This window comes from Trichechus manatus, unplaced genomic scaffold (assembly GCF_000243295.1).
Source record: "Trichechus manatus latirostris isolate Lorelei unplaced genomic scaffold, TriManLat1.0 scaffold00047, whole genome shotgun sequence".
Taxonomy (NCBI): Eukaryota; Metazoa; Chordata; class Mammalia; order Sirenia; family Trichechidae; genus Trichechus; species Trichechus manatus.
Window position 1 is genome coordinate 5,799,271 of NW_004443983.1, and position 26,538 is coordinate 5,825,808.

The window sequence follows — 26,538 nt, forward strand, 5'->3', positions numbered from 1 at the left end:
GTTATTACTTGGTATCGCCTTGCCTTCCTCTTCATTTGAAAGTTGTATACCACACATTTTATTCCCTCTTTTATTGTTCTGACATTGTTGTCATTTACAGATTAACCTCTCTGGTTCCCCGTTGTAAATCTTTTAGTTTTGATTAATCCTTGAGAGTTCATTTCCTAGGTTGGTATCCAGCTGGTGCGGTCTTGTGTCCTAGATTCAGGCTGTTGTCTGATGTTGTTTGTTCTCAAATCAAAGGATGCCCTTTAATAATTCTTATAAGTTTGGTTTGGTTTTTACGTAGTCCCTTAATTTCTGTTTATCTGGAAATGTCTTAATTTCACCATCATATTTGAGTGAGAGTTTTGCAGGATATATTATTCTTGGTTGGCATTTTTTTTCTTTCAAGGTTTTATATGTGTCATCCCATTGCCTTCTTGCCTGCATGGTTTCTGCCAAGTAGTCAAAGCTTAGTATTATTGTTTCCCCTCTGTATGTGACTTTTTGTTTTTCTTGAGCTGCTCTCAGGATTCTTTCTCTCTCTTTGGTTTTAGCGAGTCTGGTTATGATACGCCTTGGTGATTTTCTTGGTGATTTTTGCTTTTGATTGTATCCCACAATCATTCTCAGGGTTTCTTCATTTTTCTTTGTTCTTTTTTATGATTTTTCCTCAAAGTGGTGTCCAAGTATTTGTCTTCAATTTTGTTGATCCTGTCTTCCATTGTTTCAAACCTGCTCCTCAGACCTTCTATGACACTTTCCATTTCTGAAATCTTGTTGTTTATCTTTTGGATTTCCAATTGCCATTTTTGTATGATTTCTAGTTGTGAATTTATTTTGACATTTTGTTCCTGTATCAGCTCCATGAAGCTGCATTCCTATACTCCATCTGCCAATCTCCAACAGGAGTTTAAGATGGCAAATCTGTGCTGCGTTAGCTGATAAGGGACCTCCACTCCGTATCTCTCCCCATTCTCTGTTCTCTGCCAGTTTCTTATTCCATTTGGTGTTTGGTTGAGTTCTTTATCTCTTCATCTGACACTTAGGGTTCAAGGATTGATGTTTGCCTTTTTCACTTAGTTTTTTGGTTCTTTGCTGTGGAGGTATGGCTCAGAGCTTCTGTCTATAGCACCATGTTGGCTCCATCCTCTCGCACATTTGAATTATGGTGTTGGTGAAGAAAATTGAATATACCACAGACTGCCTGAAGAACAAATCTGTCTTGGAAGAAGTACAGTTAGAATGCTCCTTAGAAGCTAGTATGGTGAGATGAGACTTTGTCTCACTTACTTTGGACATGTTATTAGGAGGGACCAGACCCTGGACAAGGATATCACACTTGGTAAAGCACAAGGTTGGTGAAAAACAGGAAGCCCGTAATTGAGATGGATTGACACAGTGGCTGCAACAGTGGGCTCAAACATAGAAAGGATTGCAAAGATGGCACAGAACAGGGCAGTGTTTTGTTCTGTCATGCATAGGTTGCTATGAGTTGGAACAAACTAGATGGCACCTAACAAACAACAGTCTGTTGTGTGAATATACCACAATTTATTTACCCATTATCTTGTCAATGACCATTTGGGTTGTTTTCAGTTTGAGGCCACTATAAAAAGTGTAGCTATGAACACCTTGCAAATGTCTTCTGGTAATATATGTATTCAAATCCCCTTGGGGATATATACCTAGGGATGGAGTTACTAAGTTTTAAAGTATTCTATTGGTCAAAGTTCCTAGATAAAAACAAATATTTTCCAAGTGGTTATAACAGTTGACACTCATATCAACAATTTCAGATTCTCTTCAACACTTGGCATTGTTGGAATTTTTACTTTCTGATAATCAAATGGGTATAAAATGTTGCCTCATTGTGGCTTGGATATTCATTCTCCGGATTATTAGTGAGGTTAATATGTCTTCATAAGTTTATTAGCTGCACATGTTTCCTTATCATAAAGCATCTATTCATATGTTTTTACTCATTTTCCTATAGGGTTGTATTTTTCTTATTTACTTTTAGATGTTCTTTTATATGTTTGGGATACTCCAATTACCACTTCCTTATCCTCTTTCTTTCTTGACTTTTACTTAGCTAGTACTTTATCTCTTGCTTATGAACTTGTTGTTGTTTCTAAAATATGCACGCTATCTCCCTAACTCAGCTACTTGAACAGGGCCTCAGCCACCTACTTCTTTTGCATTCACTTGGCACCTAGAAAAGTAATAGGTACCCAGTATTTGCTCAGTAAATTATCATTTGTTATGGTCATTATATCACTGCTTTCTGATTTATGTCATATACCATTACTTGAGGTTTATTGCTACAAAAATACCATCCGTGTTGTGAGGTTTGATACACACAGTTAGTCCATATTGTAAGTTAAAAGCATGATTAAAACTTACAAGTTGCAGTTTTATATGTTTGCAAATCTGAAAGTTCTGTGTTTATTCCTAAATGCATCATGTCACTTTTTCTTTCAAAATTTCTACTAATAACCCAAGTATCTAACTCTTCAGACTCTGTAATATTCTCATATTTCAGTCCCCTTTTTACTTTAAACAGTTTGAATTAAAATGATAACAACACTAGAAAAAATGCTTTTCTATATGGTAGATTCATGAATATGATTTATATTATCTGAGATTCTAAGGTTTAGAATTCACTGATACAAAGATAAACTAAAAATGGGAGAAATAAACCAAATGGCTTCTTATCTGACTCACTGAGAGTAATAAAACAAAACAAACAAACAAAAACAAAACCAAATCTGTTGCCGGTGAGTCGGTTCTGACTCATAGAGACCTTATAGGACAGAGTAGAACTGCTCCATAGGGTTTCTAAGGAGCGACTGGTGGATTCAAACTGCTGACGTTTTGGTTAGCAGCCAAGCTCTTAACCACTGCACCACCAGTGCCCTACTGAGAGTAGTAGTATAGAATATATGGGAAATGTTCATACGGAAGGTTTTTTGTTTTGCTTTGTTCTTTTTTTTTTTTTTAATGACTCAACCAAGAGTTAAAGTAATTACGAGCCATTAGTTTATCTTTCTCCTAAAAATCCAGTAAGAATAATTTTGCTTATTTTATCTACCAGTTAAAACACACTTTTATCGAGCACCTCGTATGGTGTAATATCAGAGTCCTGGTGCACAGTGGTTAAGTGCTTGGCTGCTAACCAAAAAGTTTGGCAATTCAAACCCACCAGCTGCTCTGTGAGAGAAAGATGTGGCAGACTGCTTTTGTAAAGAGTACAGCCTTGGAAACCCTATGGGGCAGTTCTACTCTGTCCTACAGGGTTACTATGAGTCAGAATTGATGGCAGTGGGCTTGGTTTTAATGGGTTTGTATGTGTAATATTGGGTAAGATGTCAAATTTAACTCTGACCTCCAGGAGTGAATAATCTAGTCAGAATTTAAGTGGAATTACTGAACTAATTGTACATATTTATGTCCCCCACCAAAAAAGTTTACTGTTTACCACTATGAGACAAATACTGTCATGGGAGTACAAATACAAACACAATTCAGATCTTGACCCCAAGTTAGGATACAGTGTGTTAAGGGTTCTGATGGAGGGGTGCGTGGGATTCTGTGGAATCATAAGAAAAGAAGTCAGGGAAGACTTCCTGGATGAGGGGCTGTGAGTTGAGAAATATAGGAATTAACCAGTTGGATAGACGGCATTCCAGAAAGTGCAAACCACATGTTCAAGAGCCTAGGGGAGAGGAAGGGAAGATGAAAGTGTAGGAGGCAACAGAGATAGTGCTAGAGAACCTCCCCACACTGAGGAACTGCTGAAAGCCCTGAGAGGTTGGCAAGGGATGATAGTTTGGACTTTATCCTCAGTGTAACAGGAAGCCACAGAAAAGGTTTTAAAGAGGAAAGTAATATGATTCGATTTTTGCTCTGGAAGGATCCCTCTGGCTTCAGTATGGAGAAACCAGGTGAGAGCTGCTGTGGTAGAGATGTTGATTATATAAATTAGGGTGAACTGGGGGATAGGGAGAAGCAGATGGATGTACAGCTAGTAAGTAGATGACTAACTGGATGGAGGGGGTGTTTTGAGGGAATAAAATATCAAGGATAACTCTGGACTTGTCTTTAAATAAACAAAAGAAATTTTTCTTAGCTAGATAAGGGTCATTTTGAAATTTTCCAGCCTCAGAAGTGCCAGGAGCTTTGCCTGCAAGGCTGGTCTCCAAGGCTGGGCTCCAGGGCTGGGCTTCTGCTGCCTCCTACCCCCAAAATGACAGGTATCCCTCCAGGATCCCTGAATGGGTCAAAGCTGGTCCCATTCCTTCTTAGCTAGAACAATAGAGCTGCAGGGCCACTGGCTTCCTGGTGCTCAGGAGATTTGAGCTCCCAAATACTTACTCCCCACCTTCTTCCATCATCTACCAATGTAAGCAGAACACACTTTTTCCAAAGACTCCAGTGAACATGTTAGAGGAACAAAATTTATTTGCATGATACTCTCAATTTAGAGAGAAAAAATTTGAACAACTTTCTGAGCAGAGTGCTCATACAATTTTAATAATATATTCTGTAGACCTACGGGAGAGAAAATGTTTACGTATTTCCTCAAGGATCATATTATATTCACACATGATTCCAATTTTATACAATGAAAAATTGCAAATGAGACCACCAAGTCCTAATTTAATGACTCATAGCTAAAGAATATTTAAAAAACATCTTACAAATGGGAACTGGAATAACTCACATAGGCCTGCTAAGAGGAACAAGAACATTGCACGGTATATCTGCATTATGAGAGAGAAGGACACAAGGCAAGAGAGAAAGCAGTGGCTGGAGGAGGTGAGCCTACCACTGAGTAACCAGCAGGGATCTAGAGCCTGAGAGCTCTCTGAATACCCACTAGGCACACGGCACTGTACAAAGAAAGGACAGGTCCTAATTTAAATGTGTAAGAGATAATGATGGGAGGCCAGACCCCAAACAGCGGCTAAATGGTGATGACAGGTCCTTAGAAACTCATGTAGGTACCCTCTGACCTCAACCCAAGGACCCCGTAACAGGAAACCAGTTGCACTGGAAAGGAAGATGCCTCACCTGTTTTTGGAAGAGGGTAACTAATGTTAAATAAGTCTTCCATGAAAGAGAAGATGGGACCTGTGATGTTCAAAGCAAAGTCTGCGTTCCCATTTGCGATGGCATCTTTCCGGGCCCAGATGCGTATCTAAGCCAAAACAATCAAGCAGTGATTAGGAAAAGCATTTGTGATGATGGAAAGTGACAGCCTGCTTGCTCCAATTACCTTTTCAGAAGAAGATACATAAAAAAAAAAAATGTTTAAATGCATACATGCTGAGAAATGCCGAGAAGGCTGCTCACTGAAGTTGTAAACAGTAGCTCCCATATAGAGTGTGTTATTTCAACTTTTTACGACAATATGTATAGCTTTTTCGTTAAAAAACAATCCTTGGAATGGTCCACACTGATATCCATTCCCACAGGAAACTAAGATTCTATGTAAGGGTAAAAAAGGAACCTTGTGTTCCTCTTTAGGATATATTCCTAATGATCCAAAACAGAATTCTGCAGTTGGTGGAGGTGGGGTTATATGGTATGGTCCATTTTAAGCAATTTGAATCATGCAAACTTAAAATGGTTTGGTAATTGAAACCTTAATAGTCCCACTTTATTTTCAAAATTTGAAATAAGGTGAGCTTCCCTAGTAAAAAAAAAAAGTCATCGAAACTCATAATTTTTCAAGAATCCAGACTTAGTGGACATATTGAGGCTGGAGAAGTCCCCAAGACTATGGCCCCAAGTTGCTCTTCAAACCCTGAATTGAAACTATCCCCTGAAGTCACCTTTAAAGTAAGTAACAGTTTAGCACAAGAGTAAAGATTATCACCCTTGAGTATTTCATTTTAGAAAAATTATATAAGACAAAAGGGTCAACAGCTATTTTAAACTAGAACAGAAAAAATGAGAACGTTGACCCACTGTGAAGAACGTAACCAATGTCACTGATGGTTATGTCTAGAAACTGCGGAACAGGAGCAAGTTTTGCTGTGTATATTTTCACCAAAAATAAAATTCAAATATTGTTTTAAAAAACTCTTATGATTTTAAAGCTGGTGAAGCAATTGAATTAGAAACTCTGTTTATGCTATTGCCACCTGGCACCTTCACTTTAGTAGATAAAACGAAATCCCTGCAATGGTTTGCCAGTTTCATGTAGCTGTTATTTGGGCACTTGGGAACTTCTCTGTGTGATTTCAGTGACTAACATGCTGTTGTTTTAACATTCATTATTATTGTAATATAAAATCATTTTTTACCTTACAGTATCATCTAAGCACTTTTTAATGGAGTTGCCAGTGTTGATAAAATAACTTGCCTGAAACTCAGTAACTCTGGAACAAAAGTTAGAGGTGGGGAAATTAAAACAATTGCCCTGATGAGAGTGCAATTAATCTAAGAAAGCTCTCTGCAAAACATTGGAGATAATGCTAAGAAAACAAAAAGCAGCACTATAGTATCTGCAGATTTTTGCACTCCAAGAACACAATCAGCTTACTTTCCTCTTCTTTCTGCCAGAAAATTAGTCTTGAATTATGTGACTTTTGAATTACATGAGGTCTTCAGGAATGCGCCTCTTTCACAAAATGCAACCACCTGTGTTTGAAGGCTCTTTGCCTTGATCCCTTCATTCCTTTAGGCTTCCCTAATTTGGGAGAGATGGCCCCAGGACTTGGTCCTGCCCCTACACTAAACTTGCCCTCCTCTAGCTTTATCTTCTGAGGCAAGGGTTAGGAAGGCTGCTAAACCGAAGCCCACACTACAGAGTGGAAATGATAGCCATCTCTCCCCACCTTCAAGATAATGTGTGCATTTTAACTGTATCCTGTTGGAAAATAATCCAGCCCGCTACCATCAAGTCAATTCCTACTCATAGTGACCCTATAGGACAGAGTAGAACTGCCCCATACGGTTTCCCAGGCTGTCAATCTTTACAAAAGCAGACTGCCACATCTTTCTCCTATGGAGCGGCGGGTGGGTTCAAACCGCAGACCTTTCAGTTAGCAGCCGAGTGCTTTTAATCACTGTGCCACCGGGGCTCCTTGGAAAATAATAGCAATAACAATTAATGTTTTTATATTTGTTTTTCGTTTACAAAGCTCCTTCCCATAAATTCCCTCCATAAAGCAAAAGAGAGCCAAATGATGGGGATTTCAAGCTGAGTGGGAGAGCAAGTGACCCCTCAAAAGCCAGTGAAAAATACATTTTGGAAATGCAGTCGTCAAGTTCCTTCAAAATCACATCCGGTCTACCAGTGTGTCCTGGTGGTCTTCTCTATACAACAAAAAAAAACAAACCCCTTGCCATCAAGTCGATTCTGACTCACAGCAACCCTATAGGACAGAGAAGAGCTGCCCCACTGGGTTTCCAAGGAGTGGCTGGTGGATTTGAACTGCCAACCTTTTGGTTAGCAGCCAGGCTCTTCACCACTGTGCCACTGAGGCTCCTCTCTAACCACAGGAGAGCAAAATCTTTACAAGTGTCCATGTGTGTTAAATTCTACTCAAAGTGTGTGATTTCTGACCCTAGTCACATGTTTCCTGTGTTATACTCATACCACATGTTAACCACATTTTCAATTTCACTAAATTTTTATCTCTTATTTGATAAGCAATTTTTGTATAGACTGGACGCTATTCCAAGAGCAGATTTTGGTTCCCTGGTAGGGTATTTGGTGGACTCATTCACATCAGAAAGCTGAGCCATAGCCAAATGCAACATTCCACTGATAAATTCATTCCCAGACTTCTATTTTCTGGCTCAGGACACTACTTTCTTAGGCATGCTCCATTTCCTCTTTGCTTCTATGGCAGCTGACTTCCTTTTCAGGATGATCTTCCCCAAAGAAACAGATTGCATCCTTTTGCAAGAATTGTTGCAGGTAAAGCAGCCTGAGAGGAGCAAGCCACCTGGGATGTGGATGCTGAGGGGCCACCTGGGACACTCTAGCTATGCAGCCCACCCCTTCGTGTCAGGCTGTGAGCATGTGCTTCTCAGTCATGCCTGAGCCAATTTATCAATATATGCCATGAATGTTTGACTTAGCCAACGGTATATTTGAGAATGTCAAGGATCTATTAGTGGTTATTCAGAAAGGGAAATCAGGCCAGACCCAACAGCTGAGGAAGATAACAAGCCGTTTTTGCCTCCAGTAGAGTATTATTAATTCATCATTAGGTTAAGTGGAGTGTAACAGGAGCAGCTTTAAGCGATTCTCCCCCTTGAGATAGGCTTGGCTCTCCCCCATAGCTTCTTTGTCTCCATGAGTCAATAGTAAGAGCCTGGAAGATCCTGGGCCCAGGAGAGGGCCTCCACCTGCTATACTGCTGGATTTTCCTCAGCCCCATAAAGTGGATCTGACTAGAAAGAACTGGGCCTAAGACACTGACCTTACTTATCTCTACACTCTATTACAGGGCGTGGGCTAGTACATAAAGCACTTCCACGATAACTTTAGTAAAATGAGGGTATAATTGGGTGAAAACTAGGTATTTCAGGACAGAGTCCCCACTTTACAAAACTCTGGGGGGGAGTGTCCCACACCCTAGAGTTGAGAAACATGGCAGCCCTGCTTCTAGACAGGGATGATGTTTAACCTGCATGCACCATTTCAGCCATACCAGATGTTTCTTCCTGGTATCTATTTTTATTGGTTGGTGTCTATGTCATATCGGTTGCTAAACATTTTGACTATTATCCCAGCTTCAAAGTCTACATCAACATGACTAAGGAAACAACATGGACTAAACCAGAGCTCCAAGATGCCAGTTCAGCAGCAATCTCCGTTCTCTCCTGTACTGTATCAAGGCAGCAGCTGGCTGGGAAGAGGGGGCTGAGAACCTGCCTCTGAGGAGTGGGCTTAATGGGCAGCCTGTCTGTGGAAACCATTCCACAGAGCTGCAGAGGGAATTGTTGCATTTCCATTCTGCAAAGCCACACATAGAGCTTTAACAGGACTTAGGAAAAGGCAGAGAGAGAACCTGGAGGAGACAATGGGATATGTAAGGGTAGCCCCTGGAAGCTGAAAGAGTGGATGAACAATCTGTAGCCAGTATGTTTTCCCTTACCTGGAGAATCTTCGTTACTCACCTCCTTGCCCCTTTCAGTTCTGTTGACATGGTCATAGTCACATATAGCAAATGCAGCTAAATAAGTTGGCATTTGGGGTGTGGTATAAAAGGTAGTAACAGTCCATTTGCTTCCATTCACATCTTCCTTTTCAGATTGACCTACAAAAGTTTATTTTAGTACATATCACTGTAAACCTAGTCAATAATATCCACTTTAAGCTGGGGACCACGGTCTTGGGGGATATCTAGCTCAATTGGCATAACATAGTCTATAAAGAAATGTTCTACATCTGACTGTAGTGAGTAGTATCCAGGGTCTTAAAAACCTGTGAGGGGCCATCTAAGATACATCCACTGGTCCCATTCCCACTGGAGCAAAGGAGAATGAAGAAAACCAAAGGCACAAGGGAAAGATGAGTCCAAAGGACTAATGAACAACAACTACCACAGCCTCCACCAGACTGAGCCCAGAACAATTAGGTGGTGCCCAGTTACCACCACCACCTGCCCTGGCAGACAACACAACAGAGGGTCCCAGATGGAGCGGGAGGAAAATGTAGAATAAAACTCAAATTCACAGACACACAAAAAAAAGACAAGGCTTGCTGGTCTGACAGAGACTGCAGAAACCCCAAGAGTATGGCCCCTGGACACCATTTTAACTCAGTACTGATGTCACTCCTGAGGTTCATCCTTCAGCCAAGATTAGACAGGTCTATAGAGCCAACAATAACACACATGAGGAACATGCTTCGTAGTTCAATCGTGTGTATGAGACTAATGGTCATACCAGCCCAAAAGCAAAGACAAGAAAGCAGGAAGGGATAGGAAAAGTAGATGAATGGAAACAGGGAACCTGAAGTGGAGAAGGGGAGAGTGCTAACACATCACAGGGTTGGCAACTAATGTCACAAAACAATTTGTGTATTAACTGTTTAATGAAAACTAATTTGCTCTGTAAACTTTCACCTAAAGCACAACAACAAAAAAATAATAATAATAATAATATCCACCTCTGAAATAATTAATCAGCTATAACCCAGCTACTTCTTTGCAACTACTCCTCACAGTCTAGCAGTTTGGAAAACAACTCGATGGTACCTAACGACAACAACAACAAGCTATCAAAAAATGAAGCATCGATGGTTCAGTGGTAGAATTCTCACCTTCCATGCTAGAGACCCTGGTTCGAGTCTCAGACAATGTACTTCATGTGCAGCCATCACCCATATGCCAATGGAGGCTTGCATGTTTCTATGATGGTGAACAGGTTTCAGTGGAGCTTCCAGACTAAGACAGACTAGGAAAAAAGGCCTGGCGATCTACTTCTGAAAATCAGCCAATAAAAACCCTATTGAGATCACAGAGGTTTGAACCACAACCAATCATGGGGATGTGCAGGACAGGGTAGCATTTTGTTCCATCGTGCATGAGGTCTCCATGAGTCAGTGGCTGACTTCATGGCAGCTAACAATAACAAGCTATCGAAAACCACACTAGGAAGATCTAAGGACAGCATTGCAAGCCCAAATCAGCATCTTGAGTAATATGGGCTTGATTGAAGGCCAAATCCATAACACTGTAAGTTTGACCCCTAATCTGCCTTCTCTCTCTTCCACCCATTTCTACCGTTTCCTTGTTGTTGTTGTAGTTAGATGCCATCGAGTTGGTTCTGACTCCTAGCGACACTGTACAACAGAACAAAACACTGCCTAGTCCTGCACCATCCTCACAATCGTTGTTATGCTAAAACTCATTGTTGCAGCCACTGTGTCAATTCACCTGAGGGTCTTCCTCTTTTTTGCTGACCCTCTGCTTTACCAAGCACGATGTCCTTCTCCAGGGACTGACCCCTCCTGATAACACGTCCAAAGTATGTGAGAGTAGTCTCGCCATCCTCACTTCTAAGGAGCATTCAGGTTGTACTTCTTCCAAGACAGATTCATTTGTTCTTTTAGCAGTCCATGGTATATTCAATATCCTTCACCAACACCACAATTCAAAGGCATCAGTTTTTCGATCTTCCTTATTCATCGACCAGCTGTCACATGCATATGAGGTGATTGAAAACACCATGGCTTGGGTCAGTCGCACCTTAGTCTTCAAGGTGATATCTTTGCTTTTCAACACTTTAAAGAGGTCTTTTGCAGCAGATTTGCCCAGTGCAATGCGTCTCTCGATTTCTTGACTGCTGCTTCCATGGGTGTTGATTGTGGGTCCAAGTAAAATAAAATCTTTGACAACTTCAGTCTTTTCTCTGTTTACCATGATGTTGCTTATTGGTCCAGTTGTGAGGACTTTTGTTTCTTTATGTTGAGGTGCAATCTATACGGAAGGCTGTGGTCTTTGATCTTCCTCAGTAAGTGCTTCAAGTCCTCTTCACTTTCAGCAAGTAAAGTTGTGTCATCAGCATAACACAGGTTGTTAATGAATCTTCCTCCAATCCTGATGCCCCATTCTTCATATAGTACAGCTTCTCAGATTATTTGCTCAGCATACAGATTGAATAGGTATGGTGAAAGATACAACCCTGATGCACACCTTTCCTGACTTTAAACCACACAATATCCCCTTGTTCTGTTGGAACGACTGCCTCTTGATCTATGTACAGGTTCCTCATGAGCACAATTAAGTGTTCTGGAATTCCCATTCTTCGCAATGTTATACATAATCTGTTATGATCCACACAGTTGAATGCCTTTGCATAGTCAATAAAACACAGGTAAATATCTTTCTGGTGTTCTCTGCTTTCAGCCAGGATCCATCTGACATCAGCAATGATATCCCTCATTCTATGTCCTCTTCTGAATCCGGCTTGAATTTCTGGCAGTTCCCTGTTGATATCTTGCTGCAGCTGCTTTTGAATGATCTTCAGCAAAATTTTACTTGAGTGTGATATTAATGATACTGTTTGATAATTTCCTCATTTGGTAAGATCACCTTTCTTGGGAATAGACATAAATATAGATCTCTTCCAGTCGGTTGGCCAGGTAGCTGTCTTCCTAATTTCTTGTCATAGACGAGTGAGTACCTACAGCGCTGCATCCGTTTGTTGAAACATCTCAGTTGGTATTCCATCAATTCCTGGAGCCTTGTTTTTCGCCAATGCCTTCAGTGCAGCTTGGACTTCTTCCTTCAGTACCATTGGTTCCTGCTCAGAGGGTACCTCCTGAAATGGTACTGAACAATGAACATTGACCAATTCTTTTTGGTATAATGACTCTGTGTATTCCTTCCATCTTCATTTGATGCTTTCTTAAGTCATTTAATATTTTCCCCATAGAATCCTTCAATATTGCAACTCGAGGCTTGAATTTTTTCTTCAGTTCTTTCAGCTTGAGAAATGCAAAGCATGTTCTTCCCTTTAGGTTTTCTATCTCCAGGTCTTTGCACATATCATCATAATACTTTACTTTGTCTTCTCAAGCTTCCCTTTGAAATCTTCCACTCAACTCTTTTACTTCATTTCTTCCTTTCACTTTAGCTACTTGAAATTCAAGAGCAAGTTTCATAGTCTCTTCTGACATTCATTTTGGTCTTTTCTTTCTTTCTTGTCCTAGTCCAGTCCATTTAATCCCAAGTTGCCCAGGCTGACAGTAGATCAATAGGTGCAATTTTGTCACTCTCAGGAGATTCATCAAGGTCTGCAGTGGTGGCAGTATAGGGCCTTTAAAGCAGAAATCACAAATCCAAATGCCTATGAGGGCAAGGCACTCAATGTGAAATGGGCCAGTGTACAATGACACGGAGTGGTGTGGACCATGGCAGATCAAGGAGCACAGGCCCAGTCTACAGGGAGCCGCTTCTCAGCTCTAACTGATTGCTATCACGTAGGAACTCCAGCTAAGTGTTGTTAGAGCTTCTAATTTTTGAGAAAGTAAATAAGCTAGATTTTATGTGAAATCTCTGGATTTTTAAAAGTTGGAAACTAATTCAGTCAAAAGTAAAAAGTCATGTGAGCCATATCAAACACATCTGTGCACCAGATTCAGACCAAGTCTACCAGCTTGTTATCACTAATGATCAATAGTTGAAGCCCTAACTTCTTCAAACTTCCCAAACTTCCAATAGCAGACTTTCAGTGTATAAAAACATATAATGTCCTCAGCTTCTAATTAAAAAATAATCAGGATTAGGAGTTGAATCATTTCCACAATTTGCTAAAGTTCTGCAAATCTGAATTGTTCTAACGTGAATTTTTAACTCTTTGTAGTCAGTGCAGCCTTTATTGACACAGACAAGTTCAAATATATGATTGCTGAGGAAAAAAAAATAATACCAGGATTTATCATCTCCAAGATGTAAGTGCTAACACACACCCAGGTGACTGATGTCCCTAAACACATCCATCTCCATGGTTATCTCTCTCCCTGGGATCTACCGGGAGGTTGACTACACTGATTTAAAGCTACAACTGAATTGTTTGAAGATAGTACTCCAGTGTAATATTTTAAAATCACTGTCTTTCTTCTGAGCTTTCTAGAAAGCTCCAATATTTTGGGTGACTTGGCATCATTGATAACAACATAATAACATAATGGTTACTATCATGCAACAGTTATAATACATTACCAGCACATTGCCTAGAAAAGCCATTGATATAAAAGCTATTACAGAGTTGAATATGTGTGTGTGTGTGTGTGTGTGTGTGTGTGTGTGTGTGTGTGTATGTATACATATATGTATGATCAATATATGTGATGACAGGTAGCATTACTTACCTAGTCTTGGCATGTTGGAAAGAGCCACATAAGTTGGATGATGAATAATTGTAACATTAAAGGTTGCTTTCAAAGCTGGCTCATCAAAACAAGGGAAAACATTCCTGGCAAATGTGGGCTCCATCTGAGATGCTAACAGGGCCCTGAAATACATTTGTGGGAAAAATTCATTATTTTTACCTCAATAAATCAATGGAACCAAAAAATATATATATGTATCTATATATACACACATATAATCAAGGGACTATGGCTTATAATTAAACCTGGAGTGTGGGAAGGAGCTAGAATACTATCCTTTCATCTTCCTCACTGCCCTCCCCATAACACACACACCAACCTCAATTCTCATTGCACTTCAGAATTCTTGTAAGTCCAGAAATTAAAAAAAATTCATTTTCAACCACAAAATAATATTTGTCATTACATAATAAGCCTATTAAACCTTTCACAAACAAAATAGGAACAAATATAGCAAATATACAATGCCAGTCTTTTGAGAACTAGGTATTTTTTTTAAACTGGGATTATTTCTTTGGAAATGGTCCAGTGTTTTCATCCTTCATTAAAGTACAAGTCAGTTGAAGAACATCTAAATTTTTATCTTTTTTTCACATGTCCCCTCTACCTGGTTGAAAACTTACAAAAAGTTTTACTTTGGATACCCCTGGGGTAAACCCCTAGATCCCCCTGGGTACATGCCAACTGAAAAAAACAATGTGCATCTGGTTAGATTTATCAAATCCCTGCAGTTCCTTCCCCAATCTCCATGGAAAAATACAAAAAAGGACTTTATCCTACAGTGTACTGATGATTGATAGGGAAGAGCTTGGGGAAAAGAGTACCTCGAGCAAACAAGGAAGTCGTCAGGTTCACCCTCTGCAAATATGATCTGAATCTGACAACAGCAAGGATCCCAGTAACCAACTTTCTCCTCAAAATAAACCTGACAATTGTGGATGTTAAAGTCCTTTTTTCCCCTAAGGCCCTGAGACTTAACACCTCTGATCTCTGATGCATTTATTCTTGCTACAGGTCCAGCTCTTAGATAAATAAAAGGTGACATCAACGAAGGTAACGTCTTGAGAGAGCATTTCCCATCCATTACCCATCTCTGTGAACTCCTGCTCCACCATGATGAGACCCAGGCGCTAATAAAAATTCATACAGCTTTAGGAAGGACACACATGACAGGCAGCCTATTCAAAAACCTCTCACAGTCAGTTAATTTGATGTATACATAACCTCACTGTGACAAAACGATAATTTCCAACAGCCTGTTTTGCCCTATTTGCTCTCTCCCACTTAAGTATACTCTTGCTTGCACGTAATCGGAGGAGGGCTGCGGGCTCTGACAGCAGACACCTCAGCTGCAAAACCCTATTCACTGAGCAGTCCTGGACAAATCACATAGCCCTGCACAAGTCACATAACCCTGCTGAGCCTCCATTTTCCCATCTGAAAAAGAGTAACACTAGGTACCTTGTACTGCTATTGAGCTTTGTATTGTTATTAACTAAATTTACCAATAAATGACTCTTGAATTCTCCCATATTCCTTTCAATTTCACAAATTATTCTTGAAACAGATGGACTATAGAAGAATTAAAACAGAGATTAGTTTACAGGGTAGGGGTGGAGAGTTGGAAATTATTAATCACAAATGCACTTTTAAAAGGCTCCAGAAGTCACAGTTGACCACAAGCTCAATATCATTCAGATTTGTCCCCCCAATCAATTTTATGCTACTAGAAGTTAGGGATTATGCATTTCTTATCCAGTACCATTTATAATACTTGGCAAAAAAAATCTGGGTTTGTAGCAATTGAATAAATGTTTGTTCAACCTTGGAGCTATTATAAAATAAAGGCTTAAGACAGTATTAAGTACACTTGCAGAGTTTGTTTCACTGGCATTTGTTTTACAGTTTGGGTTGCTGTCTTTATGAGTGGCAGGATAAAGTAGAGAAGATCCAAGCAGTTGACAGCATAAAGAAAGAGTATCAAGCAGAGGATCCAGCCACCTGAATTTCTGTTCCAGAACTGTGCTGTATCTCTGTTGTGTAACTTTGGGAAAGTTACTGAAACTTTCTGGATGTTTATTTCTATAAAATGCAGAGATGGCAAGAGATGATCTCTAAGGCCACTGAGAGCTGTAAAACTCTGATTCTAGAAGGGATAAAAACATCCAACAAGATGGAAAAAAGAGCCCGTGATTGGGAGAAACGATCCCTCAGAGGATCATGCATGGCCTTCAGGAGGTCCGAGTCCACTAAAATTGTAGGATATTTTATACAAAAGGGGATATATTAGCATGAAAAATTGTAGTGCAGAGTTTAAAAGCACATCTAATTCTATAGTACACATTTATATATTTGGAAAGCCAACAAATGCTCACTGTTTTTATTACAGAAATTACAGAAAGTAAAGTTTGACAGCATCTTCTCAGCTGCTATGACTTCACAAAGCATATGAATCTCAAAGACAGAGCAAGGTGGGGAGTAGGGAGAAAATCAGACTCTCCAAGAAAGTGGGAAATGTTTTATGTTCATCAAAAGGGGCTATGAGTTCAAAAAGGTTAAGAGACACCAGCTTGGAGAGTCACCACTTGAACAAATCAAACATCAAGCAAGTGCCTTCTAATTCCATGATTCAGGTCTCTAGAGAAGTGAAACAAAAGAAACTCTTGGATTCTACTCAACTATTTATCTCCCTAGTTTTAAACAAACAAACAAAACCTTAGGGACAAATCTTTACAACACACAGCCTTTCTGACTCTCAGCTTTAACTGCACAGATCGCCTCTTCACAAAGGTCAGGGCCAACCAGCAGCACTTGTAATCTCATTATGTCACATCTTGGGAACCTCACACTGCTGGATCATTTCCTTCTCTCTCTGCTTTGGGCTCAAGCTACCTTGTAAGGATTTCCTGGCCTCAGAAAATAAAATCATCCACCACCCTCTCTTCCCTTCAAATATCACTGAGATATGCTATTATGATGCTCATGAAGTCTGCGTTTAGAGTGGTCAGCTAATGAGGGATTTAATTTGGGAGAATTTGTCTCCTGGTGGCTCAGTATTATAGACACTCTTGCCTACCCTCGTATATAGTTAAAGAATTGTGGATCACTGTCTTGTGCTGGAAGAGATCTTAGCAGTCAAGAACCACAGAATGCCCTTGACAATCAATGTACTACCATATAAAAAAATCTACTCAGTAAGGTGTTTCATTCCAAATTATTTCATGAACTCCCTATGCCTCCAGCTCTAGTTAACAAGTGCTAAATAACATAGCTGGTCAAGGATTAAATAGAACTCTCCAGAGAATTGTCCAAAAGAATATTTTTACAAATTAACACACCCAGAAATCAAAATGTTTAGTACAGCCAGATGTTATACCACTGGACTGTGGTTCAAGGACTGGCCCATGAATCATGTTTGTTTATTACTTGTGTAACAGGATCTTAAAACTGAAGTTTCCACCAGGCGACAGAACATAATAAAAGTAAAATTCCAAAGAAAGGTGCCAAACCATCATATGAAGATTTTTCCAAGTAAATGGCCTCAAGAACCTGTTTCATGACTCTTGGGTCCCTCAATTAGGTCAAGGGCATAGAAGGGGGTCAGGAAATGGAGAGAAAAGCAGTCTTTGGGTGGGGAGGGATAGTATTTTGCCAAGACCTCTCAGGGAGCTGGCAGGAAGTGCAACCCTCTAACCCTGAGCTAAGAAGAAAAATACAAAGTGTTTTCCTGAGGCTGATAGATCCAGAGGCTGGTGCCCAAATCATTCTTGACACTGTGGCTGGGTAGAACTCCTACCAGGTGGGAATCTATAAGGCAAGAGAAGGTCTGATAGCTTTGAAGACAGAGCCAGAAGAGGGCTTCTGCCTTGGGACCAACATCAGTCCCAGGCAAGAGATGCATGCGTGTTCCTTGGAAGAGCTGTGGGCGCCGAGGCACAGAAAGAGTCAGTGTGGGGTCTGTCTTGGGTCCTGTCCAATAGAGCCACCTGGTGGGGCAAAGAGGCCTGGAAGTAGTCACAAGTGACCATTAAATCAGAGAAATAAGAGAAGCATCCTGCTGGGTCAAGGGAATTGTAGGAGAAAGAAACAGCAAGAAAACTCTGAAGAGTCCAGGAAAACAATATTTCAAACGAAAAAAGCATCTGCTACACCAGAGTAAGACCAACTGATAAGAGTATTAGTTGAAGTAAGAACTTCCCTATGTTTCATCTCTCCCTGTCTTCTCCAGCCACACTGGACTTGGTGGGATCAAAACAATAGCTATTTTGGAGGGAAGGAGGAGAAAGTGAGGTGGAGGGGGGAAGAAGGGAGATTTAACCAGAAGTTAAGTCCAAAGTTTTGATTATTATACAGGATAGGATTTTTTAATTTCTGCATCTGGGCTCTGTTTGAAACCTAGTGACTGTAGATCATCTCTCACCTAAGAATGAGCAAGAAGTCACAGGCTGCTGGAGGCTTCAGGAAGGAGCAGGAAAGATTACCCCATAGACAAAATTGTAAAAGGACAACGTGAGAAACAAAGTTGTCTTTTTATTGAATTACGATGTGTGCCTTTTCAATATGCTAGTCACACTTGTTTCAAAGATACAAGATCTAAATCTTTGATGAGAAAATCCATAGAAAACCACCCAGCCACATGAAATATGTGTGTTTGATTCCTTCAGAGCATAATGAAATGACCTCTTTACTCTGTAACACCAACAGCATCACTTGAGCTCAATGACCTTGCTTTGCCACTTCCAAATTTTTTCCTAATACTTAAATTTCTCTCTTGTGTGTCATACTCTAAGCACTATGCCAGATTTCTCAGCATAGACAGCAACTGCAAGGAAGTCCTTTTCAATATTCTGTTCACTCTGTCTAAAAACGCCAGTCACCATCAAGTTAATTCCAACTCATGGTGATCCCATTGTGTCAGAGAAGAACTGTGCTCCATAGGGTTTTTGATAGCTGATTTTTCTGAAGGAAATTACTAGGCTTTTCTTCTGAGGCACTTCTAGGTAGACTTGAATCTCTAATCAAGTGTGTTAACCATTTGTGCCAACCAGGGGCTCCTCACTCCGTCTATACCTGCACAAATTAATTGATTTTGATGATACTGTTCTTTCTTGCCTTTATTTGTCCCAAACAAAAGATCCTAATTTCCTCCAGCTATTTCACACTAGCAGTTCACTCTCTTCTCTTGATCATTCTATTTTGTTTTCTCTATCTCCCAATTCCTTCTTTTCTTTTATCAAGGGAGTGCCATGGCCAGAAATGCAAGAAATACTCCTAAAGGAATCTTTCAACAAAAATGGGACTATACATTCTCTCTCTTATTGAATTTCAGAGGTGGAAGAGACCTGGGAGAGTGCCACCCTCTTAATTTACAGATTTGAAAGTTAAAACCCTGGAAGTTTATGCAACTGGCTAGACAACTATTAAGTGGCAGGGGTGGTACAAGAACTAGAGCTCCAGCTCCCAAGTCTCAGGTCCTTTCCAATGCACCACTTGCTTGGAAGTGCATAATGTAATAAATATTAAAAGTAAGCTAAGATAATGAAGCTGGGACATAGCAATGACTGGTAAGTAACCTTATAATTAATAGCATTCCCTAATCTAGAGATGATGAGACTTCTGTTTTCCAGCATGAGGGAGTAGCATGTGTTATTAGCCAGGAGTAGCATGGGCTTCAGCCTTCTGCTGAAAGCAACTAGACAATCTGACAAATATATGAACAACTGTTCTGAGAGACTAGACAACAGGAAGCACAAGACCATGATACTCAAAAGAAGGGAAACAAACAAGGTTAATTCTACAATCACCTTGTTTTTCTGCCTGAGTATAATTTCTAAAGTGCAGCACAGGAAAAGGAAACTGAAAGAGAGTCCAGTGGTCTCAACAGGTTGAGGAGACAGAGACTGATGTTCAGGGAGGCCTAGAATTTGCTAGAATTTGCAGGGCACCATGTTAAGAAAGGAGGTAGATATGCAGAGAAAGAGCTCCAGGAATCTGCATAAGATCCCCCTTTCGTTTTTTGGTTGAATATTAATCTGCACAATATAGGGTGAAACTTCATGAGGTCAGGCCAAAAACAGTTTTCAGGGAAAAACAACTACCAGGGAGTGGTAAGCTAAGCATTTCCCAGAGTTCACATAGAATTGTTCGAATTCCTACATGCCAAAGTGTAGAAACATTCAGAATATATGGATTGTTAGCCCTAGAGTAAAGGCTATGCTAGATTCACCTTGAAAGAGCTTAAAAACAAGCCTCAAGAGGATCAAACTGGTCAGCAACTAACTCAAGTGCCTACACAAAAAAAGCCAGCATTCTTTAAAGCAACATAACAAAATCCAGCACTCAACAATATAAAATGTAAATGTTATGCATTCAATAAAAAACTTGGAAAATGTTCTGATTTTGAAAACTAAACAGCACAGTTATAAATAACCCAAGAAGAAATCAAAAAGAAAATTAAGAAGCATTTTGAACAGAATGAAAATGAAAAAGCAACATAACATCATACGTGGGTTGTCACTAAAGTAATAGCGGGGAATTTATAGCACTAAACACTTAGGATAAACCAAAAAAAGAAAAAAAAAAACCCATTGCGACTGAGTCGATTCCGACTCATAGCGACCCTATAGCACAGAGTAGAACTGCCCCCACAGGGTTTCCAAGGAGCACCTGGAGGATTCCAATGCCGACCTTTTGGTTAGCAGCTGAACACTTAATCAGTACACCACCAGAGTTTCCAAACACTTACAGAAAAGAAAAAAAACTCAAATTAATGACCTCAGTTTCTACCTTAAGAAAACAGAAAAAGAAAAGGAACTGAAGCCCAAAATAAGAAGAAAGTAAATAATAAATAAATGAAATAAAAAACAAAAACACTAGAGAAAATCAATGAAACCAAAAACTGGTTCTTCGAGAAAATTAATGAAGTAGATAAATCTCTAGGCAGACTAATCAGGCAAGAAAGGGAGAAGATACAAATTGCCAATATCAGGAATGAGAGATGTGACATTACAGATTCTACAGATATTTAAAATAATAATAAGAGAATATTATGAAAAACTTTGTAGTTATAAATTTGACAACTTTCATTAGATGGACAAATTTCTTGAAAGACACAAACTACCAAAGCTCATTCATAAGGAAATAGATAATCTAATAATCCTGTATCTACTAAAGAAATTTAATTTTCAGTTAAAAACCATCCCATAGAGAAAGCTCCAGTCAAAGGTGCCTTCATTAGTGAAATTTTGAGGAAGAAATAATACCAATTCCGCACAAATTCTTACAGAAAGTTGAAGAGGAGGGAATACTTGCCAACTCATTCTTTGAGGCCAGCATTACTCAAATGTCAAAAGCAGACAAAGTTATTGCAAAGAAAGAAAAACAAACAAAAACTATAAGCTAATTTTACTTATGAACATAGATATAAAAATTCTAAAGGAATTTTACAAATCCAATCCAATAAAATATATTTTAAAAAAATCATGACCAAGCAGGATTTATCTCAGGAATTCAAAGTTGGTTTAACATTAGAAAATTAGTGTAATTTACCATATTAACAAACTAAAAAAGAAAAACCATATGATCAGAAGAAATTCTGACTCGTAGCAAAAAAAAAAAAAAAATTGACCAAATTTGCCATCTAGTCATGATAAAAACTCACAGCACATTAGAAATAGAAAGGAACTTCCTTAACCTGATAAAAGGAATCCACACACACACACACACACACACACACTACAAGAAAAATCATCATTAATAGTGAAAAACTGAATGCTTCTCCCTTGAGATGAGGAATAAGACAAGGATGCCTTATCATTCCTATTCAACATTGTATTGGAGACCCTAGACATTGGAATGAGGCAAGTAAAAGAGACAAAAGGCATCCAAACTAGAAAGGAAGAAGTAAAACCATCTTTATTAAAGATGGCATGATCATCTATGAGGAAAATCCAACGGAATCAACAAAAAAGTTCGAAAACTAAGAAGTGAGTTTCATAAGGTTACAGTAATACAAGATCAATATACAAAAATGAACTAATAACAAACAATTAGAAATTGGAATTTTTTTAAATACCATTTATAAATGGAATAAAAGTTATGAAATACTTAGGGATAAACATAATAAAATATGTGCAAGACTCGTACAGTGAAAACTATAAAACAATGCTGGGAGAAATAAAAGATAACCTAAATAACTAGACAGATATATCACGTTCATGGGTTAGAAGACTCAATATTTTTAAAATTTGAATTCTTGCTAAATTGATCTATTGATTCAATGCAATCCCAATCATAATCCCAGTAGGATTTTTTTGTAGAAATTAACAAGCTAATTCTAAAATTGATATGAAAAAGCCAAGGACCTAGAATAGCCAAAACAATGCAGGAAAAAAAAGAACAAAGTTTGAGGATGAATACTACATGATTTCAAGACTTATTATGAAGCTACAGTAATCAAGACAGCGTGTGACTGGCATAAAGATACACAAATACAGACTTACTGGTCTGACAGAGACTTGAGGAACCCCTGAAACTATGGCCCCCAGACACCCTGCTAAATCAGAACAGAAGCCACTCCCGAAGTCCACCTTTCACGCAAAGATTAGAAGGCCTATAACACACGTGAAGAACTTGCCTCTTAGTTCAGTCAAGTATATGAGGTCAAATGGGCAACACCTGCCCAAAAGCAAAGATGAGAAGGCAGGAAGTGACAAGAAAACAGGACGAATGGACACAGAGAACCTGGGGTAGAAAGGGGGAGAGTGCTGATACATTGCAGGGATTATAAACAATCTGTGTATAAATTATTGGATGAGAAACTAATGTGCCCTGTAAACTTTCAGCTAAAACACAATGAAAAAAGAAAAAGATACACAAATAGGTCAATGAAACAAAATAGACAATCCAAAAGCAGACTCACATATAGACATATATATGTGGGTTATATGTAGTTTTTTGTTTTTTTGTTTTTTAAGGCGTGAAGATAATTTAGTAGAGAAAGAATAGCCTTTTCAACAAAAGGCACTGGACAGTTTAATATTCATATGCAAAAATAACGAACTTCAATCCATACTGTCTACCATATATAAAAAATTAACTCAAAATGAATTATTGGCCTAAATATAAAACTATAAAAAATTCCATAAAAAAAGCATAGGAGACAATTTTTGTGAACTTGGAGTAGTCAATGATTTCTTATATGTAACACCAAAAGCCTGACACATACAAAGAAAAACTGATAAATTGGACTTCATCAAAATTGAAAACTTCCGCTCTTTGAAAAGCACTGTTCGGGTGGAGGGGGGAGCTAAATAGACAACAGATAAGTGGTAACTTTGGTGAAGGGTAAGACAGTAAACAACACTGGGGAAGCCAGCACAACTTGTCCAAGCAAGGTCATGGAAGCTCCATAGACACATCTAAACTCTCTGAGGGATCAAATTGCTGGGCTGAGGTCTGTGGGGACCATGGTCTAAGGGAATATCTAGCTCAATTGGCATAACATAGTTTATAAAGAAAATGTTCTACCTTCTACTTTGGTGAGTAGCATCTGGGGTCTTAAAAGCTTGTAAGCAGCCATCTAAGATACTCTACTGGTCCCACCCCATCTGGAGCAAGGGAGAATGAAGAAAACCAAAGACACAAGGGAAAGATTAGTCCAAAGGACTAAGGGACCACAACTACCACAGCCTCCACCAGACTGAGTCCAGTACAACTACACGTTGCCCAACTACCACTACTGACTGCTCTGACAGGGATCACAGTAGAGGATCCCAGACAGAGCTGGAAAAAAATGGAGAACAGAATTCTAATTCACAAAAAAAGACCAGACTTACTGGCCTGACAGAGACTGGAGAAACCCTGAGAGTATGGCCCACGGACACCCCTTTATCTCAGTAATGAAGTCACTCCTGAGGTTCACTCTTCAGCCAGGGATTAGAAAGGCCCATAAAACTAAATGGGAAAGGCCCATAAAACTAAATGGGCACACCAGCCCAGGGGCAAGGCCCAGACTAAATGGGCATACCAGCCCAGGGGCAAGGACTAGAAGGCAGGAGGGGACAGGAATGCTGGTAACGGGGAACCCAAGGTTGAGAACGGCAGTGTGACATGTCATGGGGTTGGCAACCAATGTCACAAAACAGTATGTGTATTAATTGTTTAATGAGAAACGAGGCTGCTCTGTAAACCTTCATCTAAAGTACAATTTTAAAAAAATTTAAAAAAAAAATAATGACTGTAAGTTTTTCCCACAGATACAAGAAACTCAGTGAACTTCAAACAGGATAAATCAACAATAGCTGCACTGAGGCAAATCATAATCAAATTGTTGAAAACAAGTAATGAAGAGAAACTCTTAAAAAGCAGTTAGAGAAGAAGGCAAATCCCATTTAGAGGGATAAAAATTAAAATCCATAGAGTTTTCTTTAGAAACTATGTAAATCAGAAGACAGTGAAATATCTTTGAAATGCTGACATTAAAAACAACATAAACAAACCTGCCAACTTAGAATTCTATTTTGTTGTTATTGTTAGTTGCTGTTGAGCAAATCCCACCGAAAAAGGAGATATAGCTAATTATCTGACAGTTAAGATGAAATGGAGTATTAAAAGATAATCTAAAAGAAGGTAGAAAAAGAGAAAAACAGGACAACAGATGGAAAAAAATAGCAAGATGGTAGATTTCAACCTAGCCAAATCAATGATTACATCAAATGTAAATGGTCTAAACATACAATCAAAAGGCAGAGGTTGCCAGGCTGTATAAAAAGCAAGACCTAATTCAATGTTTTCCACAAGAAATTTACTTTTAATATCAAGTCACAGATAGGTTAAAAGTAAAACAATAGACAAAGATGTATCAGGCAAGCACTAATCATAAGAAAGCTGGAACAGGAAGATGGGAAAGAAAATTGATAGTAGAGAATATGAGCTGCATAGGGCATATTCTCTCAAAAGTGCTATGGGCAGGTCAGGCAAGGATTGGCATTTCTAACACAGAGCTGTACTTCAGATGTCTCAAACAAAAAGAAGGCATTTTCTTCACAGTTAAAAGACTTTGTTCCAAACCTCCTCAAACCACTTACACCAATATGAAAAGGAGGTGGCCTTAGTACTTCGTATTGCCTTCTAGTTTTCAGTGAAGTAGCTCTCCTGCTTCTCATGTCCATCCATACTTTACATAAGTCTTGCACACAGTAAATGAAGAGGTGGATGCAAAGAAAATCTCATAACTAGTAACTAATCTCATAACTAATTAAAGATATCCCAAAGGCCCCATTAGTGCTATGAACAACGGGTCTTTGGGAAGACCAAGCCCATCTTAAAGGAGTGCAACTGGAATATAAACCAAAAACCAAACCCATTGCCGTCAAGTCAATTCTAACTCATAGAGACCCTATAGGGAAGAGTAGAACTGCCCCACAGGGTTTCCAAGGCTGAAATCTGTACGGAAGCAGACTGCCACGTCTTTCTCCCATAAAGTGACTGGTAGGTTCGAACTGCTGACCTTTGAGTTAGCAGCCAAGTGCTTTAACCACTGCACCACCAGGGCTTCTCAATTAGTTCCCTAATATTCTCAGTACTGGTATCTCTAATTTTATCCTCAGGAATATATTTCAGAAAAGGCCTCCTTACTTCTTAAAAATGGCCAAAGATGGCTTGTAGTCATTCTGTAGTCCAGAGCTATTTTGTGTGATTTGTACTTCCAGGAAAGGAGAAGATGTAAACTTTTCTTACTTTTCCAATGCATCTACTTTTTCTTACTTTACCAATGTCAGTAACTAGCCTTCAGCATAGGAGTATCCTTTGCAATGGGCTCCAAAGGTCAGAGGCAACTGGTACAAAATACAGACTTTCATAGGGCAATGTTTTATGGAGTCCTTGGTAATACTTATTTGGAAACCTTGGATGAATCAGAATGTTATGACTCCTATCATTTGTGTTAAATGACATATTTCTTTTATATGGAAGGGGTTTCAGGGGGTTATCGAAATTTATTTTCCAGAACACAGATCTGTAAAACCAACTGTTTTATAACTAATCTCCTCATCCTCTGGAACCCATGTTCTTACTGATGATAGGGAAGAGAAAACAAACAAACAAACAAACAAAAAACCACAGGCTTGCCCATTAAATCTTATTCATTGTTATCAAATTTAAAACAATCTTGTTCAGGAAGATAGTCGATATAAAATCCAAACTCCATTTCAGGGCTGTTTTATTTCCATAGGACATGAAAACTAAGAAGCTTCATCCTGCATCCAGATAAAATACTGGGAAAAGGGAGGGAAGGAGGAGTCCTCTTGAAAGGAAGAGACTTTTTGAATTCACCAGACTGTGATGTAACTGGATTCTCTGGACTCGTGCTGCTTGTGTACTGTTGCTTCACATTAGTCAAGGCTCCATGGTTCCCGTTAATGACTTGCATCCCGGGAATCTGCATTTTTCACAAGATCCTCTGGTGTTTGTGAACACTAATGTTTATGAACCACTGCTGTAATGCAAGATTTTCCAAGGTGTAGGATGCTAAAATGTTTTCAGTAGGCCCCAAACACATCATTATACAAAACTTACTTACACATGAGAAAGTCAGGTCTTGCTCAATTATCTGAGTCTTTCTGATTATGTCAAAAGAAAGTCTCAGTGTGGTTTTATTTGTCTTGAACACCTAATTCTAATTTCCCTTT

The 26,538-nt window shown here is 39.2% G+C and overlaps 1 protein-coding gene across 1 annotated transcript in view; it reads right to left on the reverse strand.

Annotated features, from left to right (window-relative positions):
* The window catches only part of LVRN (laeverin), a 100,543-nt gene that overhangs the window by 68,855 nt on the left and 5,150 nt on the right, over window positions 1-26,538 (reverse strand). Inside the window, exons 2-4 of the mRNA XM_012555721.1 lie at window positions 13,829-13,971; window positions 9,127-9,266; window positions 5,059-5,185 (exon numbers count right to left, since the gene is read on the reverse strand). Of these exons, the coding sequence (XP_012411175.1) occupies window positions 5,059-5,185; window positions 9,127-9,266; window positions 13,829-13,971 (410 nt within the window). The remainder of the gene's footprint in view (window positions 1-5,058; window positions 5,186-9,126; window positions 9,267-13,828; window positions 13,972-26,538) is intronic.